We start from the raw sequence: 17,596 nt of genomic DNA, 5'->3' as shown, positions 1-17,596 counted from the left end.
TCCCCAACTAGTTTTAGTCTAATATCTCAAGGTCATGGGGTCTTGAATGGAAACATACTTTGGATGAATCATCATTACTGGTTTGGTGGGTCCAAACGCTCCAAGTTTCCTGAGTGGTGAAATCTGCAGCTCTTTATTTCAGATAAACTTTTTCCATGGAACCTTCTGTGGATACTGACTCTGAGCCTAATTCTGCTTACGCTGTTGATGTTTATAATGGTGCCCAGTATCCAGCTACAATGCAGATTGCAAGGTGAGTAGGTCTGATGGATGGAAGACGCAAACTGGGGGTGGGGGAGCTACAATAAGTATAGTTAACATCCATTACCAAACATAGTTATATAATTTATTTTTCTTCTGATGTGAACTTTAAACTTCCCAACTTTCAAATATGCAGCACAGTATTATTAACCATAGTTGTCATGTTGTATATATCCCCATGACTTACTTATTTTCTAGCTGTAAATTAGTATCTTTTGACTACCTTCAACCATTTTGCCCATCCCCCACCCCCCTCTGGCAATCACCAATCTGTTCTCTGTATCTATAAACTTGGTTTTATTATTATTATTATTGTTATTATTATTTTAGATTCTACATGTGAGATCATATTTGTCTTTCTCTTTCTGACTTATTTCACTTAGCATAATGCCCTCAAGGTCCATCCATATTGATACAAATGGCAAGATTTTGTTCCTTTTTATGGTAAATAATATTCCATTGGAATATTATATGGAATAATATTCCATATATATATAGATATCATTGTACATATATTGTATACAGCATTCTAATGTGTGTGTGTGTGTGTGTGTGTGTGTGTGTGTGTGTATCAATCACATTTCCTTTATCTATTCATTCACTGATGGCCATTTAGGTTTTTTTCTATATCTTGGCTATTGTAAATAACACTGCAGTGAACATGGGTTGCATATATTTTTTTGAGTTAGTGTTTTAATTTTCTTTGAATAAACACAGTCATGCTGCATTTAATGACAGGCATGCATTCTGAGAAATGAGTCATTAGGCAATTTTGTCATTGCGTGAATATCATAGAGTGCACTTACATTAGGAGGTATACTATACACCAAGGCTAGATGGTATAGCCTATTGCTCTGTAGGGGAGAAAAAAATCGTTTTTCCTCTACCCTTCTGGGTTCTTGGCTGAGACATCCCTGTAATAAAAAACAGATTAACAGGAGCAAAGCAAACCAAAGTTTAACTCTTTCACTGTGTTAATTGATTTCAAGTTTTTTTTTTTCCAAAATGTGTCAGAAATTCACAAATAAAGCCCAAAAAGTTGATATTTTGACTATTTTATGCATTTAATAATAATAATTTGAACTGTTTTGTATATAAATCACATTATGTTTATGTATGAAAATTTCCTATTGTTATTCATTCTTCAAAAACATAGAAAAATGTACATCTGCTTTCCTAAACTTCCTTTCTGGAAGTTTCCATCCATAGTCAGCAGATGGAAATATTCATTCAGATCTATCCGACTGTTGTGGCAAAAGGGTTAATAACATGTATACCTCCTCTATACAAGGAAGAGACCCAGGCAAACTGAGTGACTCTCCCAAATAGTTGAAGCCAGCACCTTAAATACCATCTTCAGCTGAAGACTAAAGAAGGTGTTGGGGGTAAGGAGAGTTAATTCTGGGAGGTTACCTGGAAAAACACAGTAAACATGGGTAAGGTTGTTGTTGTCTTCTGTACTGATAACAGTTTCTAGAGATAAGGTCATCGCTTTCTTTCTGGTACAACTAGGGAGACACCTTACAAATAGAGATTTCCCTTACAAATGTAAACGTCTTTTACAAAGGGTAACTTATACTTGATCTTCAGATCTTTTCCCATGTCTGCTGTTTCTTAAAATTAACCAGCCTAAAATAATTCTTATGCCAAATAGACATATTTTTGCAGTGACAAATTCTGTTCCCCTATAGGTCCTAGGCCACAAATCTGTACAGCATATTATTATACTGAATACTCTTGGCAACTGTAACACGGGGGTAGATACTCGTGTAATGCATTGCGCTGTGGCATTATGATGGCTAAGACATCGGTAGGACATAGAAAAATTGTGGCTCCATTATAATCTTATGGGACCACCATTATATATGCAGTCTGTTGTTAACTAAAATGTCATTGTGTGGCACATGACTGTGTTTAATATTTGAGGGACCTCCATACTGTTTTCCATGGCAGCTGTACCAATTTACACTCCCACCAACCCTGCACAAGGGTTCCCTTTTCTCCATATCCTCGCCAACACCTATTTATTGTCTTTTTGACAATAGCCATTCTAAGAGGCATGAGGCAATATCTCACTGTGGTTTTGATTTGCATTCCCCTGTTGATTAGTGATGTTGAGCATCTTTTCATGTACCTTTTGGCCATCTGCATTTCTTCTTTGGAGAAATGTGTATTCAGATCCTCTGCCCATTTTAAAAATTAAATTGTTTAATTTTTTGCTGTTGAGTTGTATGCATTCTTTGTATATTTTGGATATTAACCCCTTATCAGATATATGATTTGCAACTGCTGTAGATTCTGAGGTTTTCTCAGACCTTGGATACACCTGTTTCACACTTTCATACTCTTGTGGCAGAATTCTTTAGCTTTTGTGTCTTTTCATGATTTTTACAAAACACCATGTTGGCTGCTCTCAGGCTTTCTTGTTTCCCTGAAGGTGGCTCTACAGTTCAAGTTTGTGGTTTCTCCCTGGCTTGCACACCCTGGCCGGCTTTCTGCAGACGCTTCCTGTCTACTAGCTCTTGCCATCTCTGCTGTGCTCCAGAGCAGGCACAGGGAGCCAGCCACAAAGCGGGTGTGGATTTGGCCTGTGGTGTGCCGGGCATGCCAGCAGGCCAACTGGGAGATTTTGGGGTCAGGTTTTGCCCCGACCAGCGGGGCATTCAACAGGGACCGAAGGGAGACACCCTGAAAAGAGAAAATAGGAGGCGCGAAGAAATGGAGGCAAGACAAAGTTCTGATCAAGCCTCAAATTTTTTATTGCAGCTACAAGATTATATGGATTAGGGTAAACTGGGCGGGGAGTGAATGAGGAAGGAGAGAGCGGAATGAGGAAGGGGCTTTACTTATCAGAGACGTGACCTTCTAAGGGCAAACTGACTGTTCCAGGAATTAGGTCATGTGCTGCCGGATAGCATAGTTTCTCTGAGTCAGGCTCCTACATCTCCTCTCTCTTTATCTTTTTAAGAGAGTGAGCCTTAACCAAGACGGGAACTCAGGGGTCTCAGACGGCCCGAATAACGCGCAAGGCGTAGCCTCTGGTGTCTTTTTTGGACCGGGGTGAGGCAATTGTTTTGACTTAGGCACCAACCCCTATGTAGTCTGGACATGAGTTCAGGGAGAGCTGAAATTGGGTCAATCGGGACCCTCCCTTGCAGTACCCAGTCGCTGCAGCCGTCTGGTGCTCAAGCCCTTTAGATCGGGCCGACACGTTTTCAGCCACCGTGTCTGCTATATGTTTATATAGTTGGAGCCTGTTTGTAACTGGTTGTAATTACCTTCCGGATGGTCCATCGTGGCCAGGTGTTGATAATGAATATGGATAGGTTTGGCCAGAATGTTATCTATTTGTTGTTTGATGAATCCTGTCAGTTTATTAAATGCCCAAGGTCCGAGGGAGACAAGTAGGAGTAATCCTAGAATGGGGCCAAGGATGGGGAGGAGGACAGGCAAGAGACCATTAAAACTGGTTAGAAAGGGGTTGTCAAGAAGTTGTTTTTTGCGTTGAAGAAGATCTTCTTGGAGTCTCTTGACCTTGTCTCGCACTATGCCGGATTTGTTGGCATAGAAGCAGCATCGTTCCTGTAAAGCTAAACAGATCCCCCCTTGTTCCGCTGTTAGAAGATCAAGCCCTCATCTGTTTTGGAGTACTACTTCTGCTAAGGAATCGACCTGGTCTTGAAGGTCATTAATAGTATCTGATAATGTGGTAACATCATCAGTAAGCTGGAGAGAGAGCCGTTGATAAGTGTCTACGGACACGCCTACCCCGGCAGCACCTGTGGCCATAGCGGCGGTTATACCTAGTCCTGCCATAAGGGGAATAAATGCGAGGGCCCGTTTTTGTCGCCCAGGGAAAAGATCAAGGGCTGGTATAGGAAGTGAATGATCTCCGGGTAGAATATCTATATCTGGTAAGAGAAAAGCCAGTGCACAGAGGCCAGTCCAATTGGTGGGGAGGGCCGTGAAGGCCAGGCCGTTGCCGCAGATAAAAACATGATTAGGAGCGGGGCAGGCAGGAGCAGTGGAATTAACAATAGCGGTGCAGTTTTAAGGGAAAGAAGCCTACATCAAGGGCATTCCTGGACAAAATGACCAGGCTGTTTACAATTGTAACAGGATTTTTGATTGTCCTGTGTGAAGCTTTTTAGTGCGGCTCCAATGGCTAGACCGATGGCGTGAGACGCCCCGACACCAGAACAAAGTTTAATATAGTCTGAGAGGGAGCCATTGCGATGGGGGCGGATGGCGTTTTGGCATGTGGCATTGGCATTTTCAAATGCAAGATGTTTAATAAAGGCGCTATCTGACTCTTCTTTTCCAATTAAACGCTCGGCAGCCTCAGTTAGGCGGCTGATGAAATCGCAATAGGATTCGTCAGGCCCTTGATGGATTTTGGCCAAGGAGGTGCTGGCGGGCCCTTTGGGTGGGAGTTTACGCCAGGCCTTGAGGCCGGCATTTTGGACCTGAGCTAACAAGCCTGGGGGGAAGGCGGCCTGAGTCTCATTGGTGTTATAGGGCGGTCGGCCGAGAAGGCGATCTCTAGTCCAGGAGCGGGAGGACTGGCTCTGAGTATTTCGTTCAGCCATTTTTCGTGCGTTTTCCGCATACTCTGTGCGCCATAAAACAAAATCACCGCCAGACAGGGCGGCGTAAGCTAAAGTGAACCAATCATTTGGCGTTAGCCAACGGTCAGTGAGGCTTTCCAGCAAGGCTACCGTGAAGGGAGCCACAGGGCCATAAGCGTGGACCGCAGCCTTTAAGTCTTTTAAATATTTAATGTTTAAAGGGCGGTAGCGCTGTCTGTCTCTTGGGGGTTCCGTTTCTTCCTCTGAGGGGGGGTTATCTTGTTCCTCAGCCTCATTATCGGACTCCTCCGCGGTATCCTCCTCTTGGGGGTCCTCAGGGGTCTGAGTATCGGGACCTACCTCTGCAGCCTGTCTGCGAGTGACCGGAAAGGCGAGGACAGGTTTTTGTTTAGGAGCTCGTTTTAGAGGTAGACGGGGGGAAAAGGGCAGCCCAGAGAGTGCAGCGAGTTCAGCCTCAAGGGCACGGAGTTCTTTGAGAAGACTAATGTGTTGGCGTTTTTCCTGGAGGGCCTCTCGAAAAGAGGCAATCTGTTGTGTTAGGGAAGCGGCTATTTGAGTAGGGGGATTGGAGTGAGGAATAGTAGAAGTGGGACCGTGGACGATGGGAGCGAGGAATGGAGGGTGTTGAGGGATGATATAAGGAGGTGGCCGGAAGGGTGGAGGAGACGATACAGAGGGGTCCTCCTGATGGTAATGAGCGGCTGCATCCTCAAGGGTAGCCTGGTCCTCGGGAGGGCGGGTTGTGTCTGAATCTTGGGGAAGGTTTTTAAGGCAGGGATAAAGTCTTAATGAGGGATGACTAGGGGGTTCAGCCGAATTTTGGGTAGGGCCTTCCTCGTGACAGGGCTTGGGCTTAGGGTCAGTAATAGGGATATCTATAGACACGGAGTCATTTTCTGACGGGGGATGGGACGATTCTTTTAAGAGGCTCTCCCCCTTTTTTATAACCTCTCTAACGTCCGGGTCACGAGAGTGAACCCTGAGGACGTCATTTATAAGATTCCAGTAAGTAAAAGTAGAAACGGGGACCTTTTCAGGCCCAAAGGCTTTATAAAAATCTTGGAATGCATCGCCGACGCGCTTCCAAATCCTAATATCAATCGTTCCTTCTTGGGGGAACCAGGGACAAATATCTGTCAGAAACTCGAAAAATTCACGGAGATCCTTTTTTCTAGCCTTAATTCCACGCACCTTGAGGGAACTCTTTAACCCAGAAATGAACAGTTCATGAGAACTTAATGTCTGACCCATGGTCCCCTTCTCGGCCCTTCAATCAACAAGCGAAACAATCAGATGCCCATCTGGCCGTGACCCTCGCGGGGCTAAATCTGTCTTAGCTAAGGCGCTTCGGTATAAACCCCCGAACTGGTGGACCGGAGTCCAGTCGCCGTTATGCCGTATGACAGAACCGGAACCTCAGATTAGGGCCCAAGCAAGCTCCGTGACGAGAAGTCGTGGAACTATCACTCATTCACACATTCATTCGACCGAGGGGTAATATTACATCTAAATTCATCCCAAAACATCTATTTTCGTCTGTCTGCTTACCTCTATCAGATCAGGCTCACGGATCGGCTTGTATCCGCGGAGATCAGGAAACGAGTCAGGCTCGCGCGGTAAAATCGCGCGGAGACTCAGCAACGCGTCCGGCCGGACTTAAGGCAGACAGTTTTTCAAGGGGTCTGGGATCTTCGGGCCCCACATTGGGCGCCAGAAATGCCCCGACCAGCGGGGCATTCAACAGGGACCGAAGGGAGACACCCTGAAAAGAGAAAATAGGAGGCGCGAAGAAATGGAGGCAAGACAAAGTTCTGATCAAGCCTCAAATTTTTTATTGCAGCTACAAGATTATATGGATTAGGGTAAACTGGGCGGGGAGTGAATGAGGAAGGAGAGAGCGGAATGAGGAAGGGGCTTTACTTATCAGAGACGTGACCTTCTAAGGGCAAACTGACTGTTCCAGGAATTAGGTCATGTGCTGCCGGATAGCATAGTTTCTCTGAGTCAGGCTCCTACAAGGTTTTCCCCTGGCTCGTAGACAGGCTTCTTGATGGAGTACAGAATACAATAAGCAGCCATATTCTGTTAATTCCCTCCTTAAATCTTATATGCACTCTCCTGATCTGCTCCCTCCCGTCACTCATGGAGCTTCCAACTTAATACAGTGGATACTGTGAGAGATGCATGAGTCTTTTTGGCAGCCTCCGGAACAGCTGGGGAAGCCAGGCATTTACTCAGTGGCTCTCCCATCTCCCAGGGGAGAAATCACAGCCATCACACTTAGCCCTAAGCTGTGCTTCCTTAGGGAGAGGGCAAGCTGGTCTCCTTATCCACTCTAGCACATCCACTCTCATAACGTGTTTTTTTTTTTTTTTTTTTTTTAATCCCTGTGACTAGTTTGTAACTACCAATTTATGTTTCTTAATCCCTTCATCTTTTCACCCAGCTGCCCAAACCATCAGTTTGGCAACCATCAGTTTATTCTCTGCATCTGAGTCAGTTTCTGTTTTGTTTGTTCATTTATTCTGTTCTTCAGATTCCACATATAAGTGAGATCATGTGGTATTTGTCTTTCTCAGTCTGACTTATTTCACTGAGTGTAATACCCTCTAGGGTATTATTGCTCCAGGGGAGTGCTGGAACTTCTTGTCTGGACTTCCACGAGGCTCTCTCTTAGGTAGGTAACTACCTAAGTCGATGTTTTCCATGTGTTTCAGAACCACAGGGGAGCGGGGCCAGAGCCTGTTCACAGTGTTCCGTATGTAGCAGAGCCTGTACCAAAGACTGTCTGCCTTCTAACCGATGCACAGGTGGGCAACTCGTCCTGGGTCCCATGGTGTATGGCTGTGTGTCCCACAACTCCCTCAGAAACACTTCTTTTTGCAGATGGGTGCCAATTTTGTTGTGGCGGGAGGGACAGAAACAATAGACATCATACGCCACCATAAGGCTCATCAATCATTGTACGCCATCATTTAACCACTAAGTTAAACTGTGCCTATAACTCTCCACAGAGGAGTGGGCACTGCCTGTGGTAGTAAGCTCCCACATCATAGGAAATTTTCATGGGAAAACTAGATAGCCCCATGACACTATAATGATATGTGCTAAATAAGATTTTAAACAATATGTTGTCCGACAATCCTTTCATTCATGAGATTCTTGTTTCCAAAACTCTTATGATCTCTAAGGCAATCAGGTCTCCAGAGCTACCCTACTCCTGGCCTCTTTCAAACCTGGATGAAATGATAATGTCCAGTGCATAACTGTTGTCTCATGCTCTTAAATGGGGCACAGTGATTGATGGGCTAGATGGAGAAAAAGATGAGTTGCTTTTCTCTAAGCCTGTTTAGCCTCAGCCCAAAACCTGTCCCATCCTAGAAACAGAGTTTGGCTTTTGTCCTAGTCACCAACAGCTTTAGACCTAAGCCTTGGGCCTTTCCCGTCCCCTCCCCCCTTAGTCCTAATCTAAATTAATACAGAAGAATGGCATTAGAATATAGCTCTTGCTTTCTTGGTGCATTTTTTCCCCAATCCAAAATACCTCCACCACAATAACCAATGATTATGATTTCTCTTTTTCTTCAGGTTGCTTCAGCTCTCCTATTGCAGTGGGCTTGGAGATAATTGGAGCTTCATTAGTTGCAATCATCTCACTCATTATCTATTTGCATCACAAAAATAGAGGTATGTGGGATCAAAAAGGTGGGAGCTTCCTGAAAATATTTCCTTTTCCAAATACCCAGTCTCTGGTAAAACATTTAACCAAAGAACAGTGATATTTGTTTGAATTACAGGAACAACAAACACTTGAATTTCATGTCATAGGGTTTGGATCCCAGTCTCCTGAATGTTACGGGTTTAGTGATACAAACTGCTGATGCTGCTGCCCCCCCTAAGGAAAGAAAATATTTTCTTCAGTTTTAATAACTCTATTTTTGCCAAAAATCCAGCCATCACTTCACCTAATTAAATACGCCAATTTTTGCTTTTTCCATTCTTACTTTTAGCCTGGAGGAGGTAGTAATTCAGCATATCTCAAACTTTTGGGGGTCACAGATTTCTTTTAAAAACTGATGCAAAGCAATAGACCCTCTTCTCAAAATAAGTCATATGTCCACACATATTTTATTTAATTTCGTTGTATGCATGGACACCTGAAACGGATTCTTCTTTTCTTTGGCTCTCTTTGAGGGTGAAATTGAGAAGGTAATGTATAAGTTTTGGGATAGCTGAATCTAACACAACTTGAAATGTGCCCTCAGCTCTATCTTTGAGGTCCCCATCGAAATTATGTATATAAGGCAATGATCAGCCAGGTAAGGTAATTCTTTCTTATAAACTGGAGCTATAGCAATAGCCAAAAATAACAATGCAGAAGTCATAAAGTAGGGCTGGACTATTGAGAGGATTTTATTTACTAATTTTCTCCTGTGAAATGAAGACACAAATGGCCTTAAACCAAACCAGACTGAAAGTGTTTTTTATATTTTATTCTAAGAAAGTCCATACCTGAGTCTGGCTTATTAACCATGTCAGAGAGTTAAATGCCACATAGGCAGTGTCAGAGAAAAGGAGCAAGATGCTATAATAACAGCTAGTATATATTAAATGTTATGTGTGCTATGAATTTTATATAAATTAATATATGGCTGACCCTTGAACGACATGGGTTTGAACTGCATGGGTCCACTTATATGTAGAGGTTTTTTTCAATAAATATATTGGAGAATTTTTTGGAGATTTGCAACAATTTTAAAAACTCACGGATGAACCTCATAGCCTAGAAATATTTTTAAAAATTAAGAAAAAGTTTGGTATGTCATGAATGCATAAAATATATGTATTTTCTCTTCCTATGATTTTCTTAATAACATTTTCTTTTCTCTAGCTTACTTATTGTAAGAATACAGTACATAATACATATGACATACGTGTTATGTGTTAATTGTTTATGTAATCAGTAAGGCTTCTGGTGAACAGTAGACTACTAGTTAAATTTGGGGGAAGTCAAAAGTTATATTCAGATTTTCAACTGTGCTGGGGTCTGTATCCCTAACCTCCCATATTGTTCAAGAGTCAACTATACTTACTCTTCAGTGAATTAGTTTTTGTCAGTGATAAAATCTGCACACAAAGAAGTTAAATAGCTTATCCACATAGCTAAGTGACAGTGGAGCCAGGATCCCAACTCAGGCATGTAGAGTCTTTAGACCTCTGTTTCAACAACGGTAGTATACTGTTCCTCAATGAAAATGAATTAAAAGGAAATAAACAGAGATATTCAGTCATAGCTATCTTGTGAAAAGTAGTAGATCACTGTAGGGAAATGCAGCCTGGACATTTAGTGATTTATGAGGCTTCCAGGAGATAACCGAAAGCCCCCAAAATGGGCAGCAGGTCACTCACGGTCAAAGCTGACTTGAAATCCTTCAGAATGAGGCTTGGGATTAAAACTTTATATTTGCTTGCTCTAACCTGAGGACCCAAAACTGAGCCATCAATCACAGAGACCTCCACCCACACTGCAGACTTCTGGTATTTAGGCAGATAACACCTGCCCACCCACTAACCTCCTCTCTAATTGTTACTGACCCTTCTTCTCTGTACTTAATATGTACTTTCCTCTGAGGATATTGCCTCCTCTCTTAAATGTTTCATTTAGCAGCCTCTCTCCCTATACAGGCAACTTTCTGTTTACCCTGCCCTTTCTGCACTAATTTTTCTTCTTCATGTTTATCAATTCAGAAATCACTTGTTAATTCATTTAACAAATATAAGTTGCCAAAAAATTTCACAAGCATTGTATATTTTAATTCTCTAACATCCTTATGCAATGTCTATTATCTTCTCCATTTTGGAGCTGCAGCTACAAAGATAAGCTTTGATTAATTTATATCAGTTGATCTAGCAAGTAATATTAGCCCTGGGATTCAAACCATGTGTTTCTTATTCTGAATATTTTACAGTAAATCAGATTGCCTTCCTAAATGCAGGTAATTGTTTCTTCTAAAAAGAGAAAGCCAGCATTTGCATCTCCAACAGATACATTCTGCTCTGCCTGTTCTCTGTGAAGTTTATGGACAGAGACACTTTCAAGAGGTGTACACCATTTGTTTCTGAGAATCAGTGGCAGACTAAAGCTAGACTTCCTTGGTTATACTTATCATTAACTGTGAACTTGGGAAAGTTAAGTCCCTGAACTGCACTTTCCTCATCTGTGAAATATTGATGATAATATATACATACTTTATAAGGTTATTTCAGATTAAATTTGTCATTATATCAAAATCATTTAGCTTGGCTTCACACATAGTGCAAGCAATATTACTATTTTTTTCTATTATTATCATTATTATTAATATTAGTTAGGGATTCTACCCGGAATCCCTTTCTGGTGACCTCCTTGGATAGAACAGAAATACATGTGTTTGCCATCCTCCTTTTTCCCTTCCCTCCCTAGCTCATGTCATGTCTTTCTTCACTTGCACCCCACCATGATCTTAACTACCCTTTTAAGCATGGGACAGTTCTAGCCATGTAGGAAGGAAAGAAAATCAAAATCTCAGCTTAGATTTATACACACACACACACACACACACACACACACGTTTCTCTAAGTAAAATACTCTTAGAATTTTTAGACTATTTCATTTTCAATTTTTTCCTTCAATTTTGTTTTAAATTGTTTTCTATCCCTTATGAGAAGAGACTTGAGATTCTCCTAAATGTTGATGTTAGAAAAATAGATGTGACCAAGGGAGAGACTTGCTGACAGTCTACTCTCTGATTATTTTTTTGGACGCCTACACAGAGCAATTTTGCTGTTTTTAAGTTTATGCTATTACCTTTATAAAAGGAATCTCTGACCTCATCTAGAGCAGAGAATTTATCTCAAATTATAAGGGGAAAGTAGACATTAATTAGGTAACTACTTTACCCTCCACTTTTGTAAGACCATATAGAATATTTCAGCTCCTTTATCTCCATGACATGAAATTTGAAGCCAGCAGTCATAATGCTTTCTGAGTCTTCTCTTGTCTCATAACAATAGCATCAATTATTTCGACTGTCATTTCAATTACATGAATTTAAGACTCCCTGACCCCCGCTTCTCCATCTTTACCATTTTGGTTGTCTTTCTCTACAGACAGGGGAAAGAAGAAATTTTCCTCTACCCTTCTAGGTTCTTTTAGCTGGTCTAATAATGCAATTGACATGAGACAAATTAACAAGAGAAAAATAAGCAAATTTAATTGCATACATACATACAGGAACCTCGCATACATAGGAGAGTCAGAGACCCCACATACACGAGAGGTTCAGAGGCAGTAAATTAAAAAGAGGTGGATATGACATTCTGAGCTAAGGAATGAACTAAGATGCCTGGGGCTTCAGAGGGGAGAAGGGCTATTCACAAGATAATAAGAACAGATGTTCAGTAATGAGAAGTTTGCCCTACCCTATAGATAGGTTATAAAAGGTTATTTCTGGTTATAACTCTGATAATGGGCAAGGCCGCAATTTAAATTCTTTAAGGGAGAGGTAAAATTTTCTCTTGAACTCACAAGGTCTTGATTGCCTACAGCTCAAGATAATCCACATGCCAAAGTGCACATCTTGGGTAAGCCTGTTCTGAACCCCGTCAGTACGAATCAGTGAACAATCCCTGTCAGTGAGGCAAAATACACTTAATGTAGGAAAGTAATTTCTAATAGGCATAGCTGTCCAGTAATGAAACAGATAACCTAATTGTTGGCAATGGTGGTCCCAGCACAAGACATATTAACCAATATTATGAGATGGGGATGTTTTCCACTTTAGAATCACTCAAAAAAGATAATTTTAAAGGAGACTTCTGCTCCAGATAAGAAGATTGACTTTTGAGAATTGAGAGATCTCTCCCATTTCAGAGATTCTGTTCATCCTAGGCTATTCAGTTTCACCATACTCCTTAAAAGGCTTAGAATTCTTGAGGGCCTGTCGCACCAGACAAAAAAAATAAAGGCAAAATGTGTGTACCTATTCTTCAAACTCTGGCCAACCAGAAAGCAGGTGTCATGTTGCTGGAGTGGAAGAACTTATAGCTGTCTCTTTGCAGCCCTCTTCCAGACTCAGCCCAAACTCATCTCCAGGATCATCCAATAACCCAGCCTACTTCTCCCCCACCATCATATAAGCCTGAAAGTAGGGATAAATAGGAACTTGAAAAGTAAATCTATTATAAATCTGCACTCCAGCCCTCCTTTTCCTCCTAATTCTTGCATCTTTCTTTCCAGTCCCTCCTTCAGATCCACATTTCCAACTGGATACCATTTGGTTGGAAGACATGACTGTGGTCCTGTGCGCTCTGATGGTCTTCATCACCATGGTCATTTCCTTTGTTTACTTCAGATTCAGAGGTAAATGGAATGGGAAGGGGGGTAACTCAGATGGGATTGTTCCTCTGACTGATCTTCAGATGTCTGAAGAGGTGGCCTTTCCAGTCCTAGTGCCTTAATAGATGGAGAATGAAAGAAAGACCTGGGGTTTCTGCCAGTGTTCATGCCTCAAATTCCAATGACAGTCTCAGTTTTAATTTTATAACTGTGACAACTCTCTCAAGTAAACTTGGAAGGCCCACTTGTTTCATTCACTAAAAACTTTCTGTATCTTGAGCTCTTTGCAAGGCTTAAGTATTTTCTTCTACTTTGATCTCAAAGGCAGAATTGGAAATTTGATATTATAGGTTTTTGTGGGGGTTTTTTCCCAGAAATTTTAAGTGTCCACAGAGACTGAACCAGGAATATTTCTGAACCTATGTTTACATGAGGGTATGTATCTTTGAAACATGGCCTGATGCCCAAAGATGAAAGTCTTGGCTTTATTGTGCTAATATAATCTCCTAAGGAATATGGAAGGAAATGTAGTCACCCAGGAAGAAAAAAAAATTAATACTTGATACTTGTGTTCCACCAGTAATCTACAATCCTGAAAAGTTTCATTTAAAAATATATGCAAGGTTATGCAAATATGTACCCTTGATTACCAGCAGATTCCACCATCCCCCCTCATATGTAATGCAAATCCGTGGTGAGTTATTATGAACAATACAGAATGTTGACCATTAAAAAAAAAAAAAGGATTACAATCTGGTACTTGCAAGTATGTTGAGCCACATGCAAGCCCCCTCGTGAGGCTCAAACCCACAACTACGGGGTCACCCACTTATGCACTGCTGTGTAAGTACCGCATGCTAACCAACTGTACCACCAGAGAACTCCTATAGGCCTTCCTGATTTATGTCTAAGTTAAATTTTCTGTCATAAGTTTTGACAAGGGAAATTATTTTTACTCAATCAAAAATGGTCCATAGCCTAGAACCGCAAAGAATGTGTACTTTAGTTTTTCTCGTCTTTGCATCCAGTGACTCTTGGCTTTTCTATACTACCTGTGGAGAGATGCCCGGCGTTAAGGTGGCTAATTAGGACAACAAGCAAAACTGAAAGTAACGGTCAAGGCTTTATCCCCTTGGCACGGTAGTGCAAGCGGCCAAAAAGGCAAGTAGTGCTGGCTCCTCACAGTTCCGTTTTCCCCATGGAACAGCACTGGGCAAGGTCAGATGATGTACAGTGCAGGTGGGGAAAATTGTGTCTCACTACAAAGGAGCACTAAACAAAATCCTCCTGCAGTTTTATGGACTGGGGGTATATGGGGAGGAAAGAGACAGAGAAGGGCTAGGAATGGAAAAGTACTGAGTCAGGGTGGAAAAGAATGTTGTAGTCATGACCCTCCCCCCCACCCCCTCCCACCCCCAAAAAAGAGAAGGTCTCAGCAAAGGTGACAAAAAGCATCTAAGCTGAGGCCCTACCCCCCGCCCCCCACCACACACACACAAAGAGGTCTCCAAAAGGAAGTGCCTGGGCTAGGAATACAAATATGCATATGAACATGGCGCCTGGGCGTAGGAGACAGAGTCCTTGATTGCAGCTCCTTCCAGAAATTTCAAGGCATTGGCTGTGCACCAAGCCTAATGTGGAGAGGACAGCTTTCCCACATGCCGCCTGCTAGGCAAAGCCTTTGCAATTTCCTATAATCAGACGTAAGGGATCACACATAGGATTTTGGCCTGGAGTCAGGCTCCTCATTACTTCTGCAATGTTGAGAAATAGTCTCTCAGTTGAGATTAAACCAATGCAAGGGACAAGTGTGTGCTTCCTACAGTACGATTTATACTTCTCACCCCTAGTTTCTGTCACCAAGAACAGCAACCTAATCATCCCTGCATCCAGAGATATGAATTAATGCTAGGGGTAAGTAGTAAGGAGCCTGCAGCCAATTTCTTCCGCTTGACTCATGTTTACCTATTGATTCAGGGGGTTTAAAAGCCCGGTCAGAATCAAGCAGAAGTTTTACTGTCTCTCACAGTGAATGGGATCAGAGTTGCTAAGAAACAAGTCCTGTTTTCAGATATGTGGACCTGCAAGGCCATTTTTTGATGCTGCTCCTCTGTATCCCATTGACACCAATGAAAAAGTTGCATTAGCCAGTCGAAGATTTTATCAAGTATCTTTTTTGTTTTCCCCAGAATTCTATGAAAAAAAGGTCAAGACAATGTATTAATTGATTTGAAGTAGAGAGTATACAATGCAATGAACTGAAAAGACCCAGTACATTCTTTTTTTTATCACCATTTATGCTGTACTAATTTGTCTCACATTGCTAATATCATAGTTTTAAAGCAGCAACCTCATGATAGCATAGTCAACTTGGAAATGGCCAAACTTGACCACAAATTAATATGCTCTAAATTAGCTGCTAGATTTTTAAAGTAAAAAAAAAAAAAAAAAAATCAACCACTTCTCATAATGGAATCAATTTTACAAAGAAAAAATAATTTCTCCAAATATATTCCTTAAAATTTTTCTTAATGTTTTCTTTAGTTCTGCCAAGTTTGTTTTGGGGTTTTATGATGAAACCCATGGCTTTTTCAGTAGCTACTTTCTATGCCCTTTCATTGAACAAGTTCAGCTTTTTTTCATATGTTGAATAGTTTGATTATTCCAATTTTATGTCTCTTATGTTTCATAATTTTCCAAGTTCTAGAAGGTTAAGAGGGTGCATAAGAATATTTAGGAAAATTTAAAAAGTAAATCCACAAACGCGCTGCAACTTCTGATGTATCTTGTGACATACACTTCAATTTTATTGTGCAATAGCCTTTTCCAAGTAAACACAACATATATTGACTTGCTGTTATCTGAGTTATAAAAAATATTCTTGATTACAGTTTCACTAGGATTTTCATTTACTTCAGCTGTAAGGAGATAATATGCAAATTAAATCAGACTCCTTTCTAGAATGCCTTTATTCCTTGCAGCCTTCCTCCCTGCACAGAATGCCCTCTCATTGATTTAAGCCAGAGAATTCAAGTTAATGACTTCTAAATAAAAGTTGTTTCTCATGGTTTTCATTTCAACTACTTGCCTTCAGTAAGATGTGAATTTACAATGCCTTGAGTAAATTTTATTTCCTTTACAGGTTTCCTAGAAACTTAAGGGATTAAACAAGCATCAAACATCTCATCTGGATCTCTGAATAAAGAGACTACAGTGGAACAATATACTAAGAGCTCAGAAAAAAGTAACCAACAAATTTATATAGGTTCAAGTAATTGCCAGGTGAAAGGCAAATAAAATATATTTGTATCTTCAAATCTGCATTTCATTAAAAGCTCTTGTATAAACTATGTTAACTCAAAAGAGAGAGAGAGAGAGAAAGATGGAAATGTAATCAGAGAAAACAAATTAAGGGAATAATTGAGACAAAACTAATAATCTACATGGTCAAATTGAAGAACTCTCTGAAAGTAGAAATCAATCTATATCAGTAATTAAATATTATATCTATCAGTAATTAAAGATGTCAATTAAAGAAAACTACTCTCAAATCCATGTTTACAAGAGACTTAACTCAAGCATAATGACAGAGAAGTTGAAAATACAAGAATGCAAAGACCAAAAATATGTAACCGCTACCAAAAAATAATGTGGAAAGATATATTAATATTAAGGGAAAAAGATAAAAGTAAATGAGTAAGGATAAAAAAGTCACCCACAAAATAAAGATAAGAACCATACACCAAAATTTTCTAAATATTAGTAGATATACACTGATAATACATGCTTAAATCTATAAAGAAAACATTTTTTAAAATGTAAGTGAAAATATACAATTCTATAAATACTGAGTAAGATTTTAATATGCCTCTTGGCGTCAGGAATTGACAGATCAAACAATAGTACCTGCCTCATAGGTTCCTAATGTGATAACCTGATTTAGTATTTGGGTAGCACTTTTCTTAGGGTCTGGTACTAAAGAAATTTTATTTATAAAATAAAGTAAAATAAAACAATATGTGAAAAGATTCTTAAAATTACTGTTCAGGGTAAATGAAATCCAAAACAATGAGACTTTATCTAACCACTATCAGACTAACAAACATTTGAAAGCATCAAATTTTGATGATCATTTGTGTAAATGGGATGTCATATATTTCTTGTTTAAAAACAACTTAGTAAAAAACATTTTGTCAATAATTAATAAAAATTGTTATGCATAAAAAAACAAATATTTACATTTCCATTTAGACTGGGTGTTTTTTGTGGTTCTGAATGAAATTGTAAGATAGAACATTTCTTTTTCAAGCTAGAAATAAAATTCAATAATCAAATTTCTTTTCAATACCATGAATATTTCTAAGCCAA

The 17,596-nt window shown here is 40.4% G+C and overlaps 1 protein-coding gene across 1 annotated transcript in view; it reads left to right on the top strand.

The window, feature by feature from the left end:
• Positions 1-17,366, top strand: part of LOC109434149 (putative selection and upkeep of intraepithelial T-cells protein 1 homolog) — a 37,987-nt gene extending 20,621 nt beyond the window's left edge. The window contains exons 5-9 of the mRNA XM_019710872.3: positions 143-253; positions 7,568-7,660; positions 8,439-8,537; positions 13,130-13,252; positions 16,371-17,366. Of these exons, the coding sequence (XP_019566431.3) occupies positions 143-253; positions 7,568-7,660; positions 8,439-8,537; positions 13,130-13,252; positions 16,371-16,387 (443 nt within the window). The 3' untranslated portion in view covers positions 16,388-17,366. The remainder of the gene's footprint in view (positions 1-142; positions 254-7,567; positions 7,661-8,438; positions 8,538-13,129; positions 13,253-16,370) is intronic.
• The last annotated feature ends 230 nt before the right edge of the window (positions 17,367-17,596 follow it).

This window comes from Rhinolophus sinicus, chromosome 14 (genome assembly GCF_057876585.1).
Source record: "Rhinolophus sinicus isolate RSI-liver-muscle chromosome 14, RSI-T2T, whole genome shotgun sequence".
Lineage (NCBI taxonomy): Eukaryota > Metazoa > Chordata > Mammalia > Chiroptera > Rhinolophidae > Rhinolophus > Rhinolophus sinicus.
This window is presented reverse-complemented; position numbering and strand designations above follow the sequence as displayed.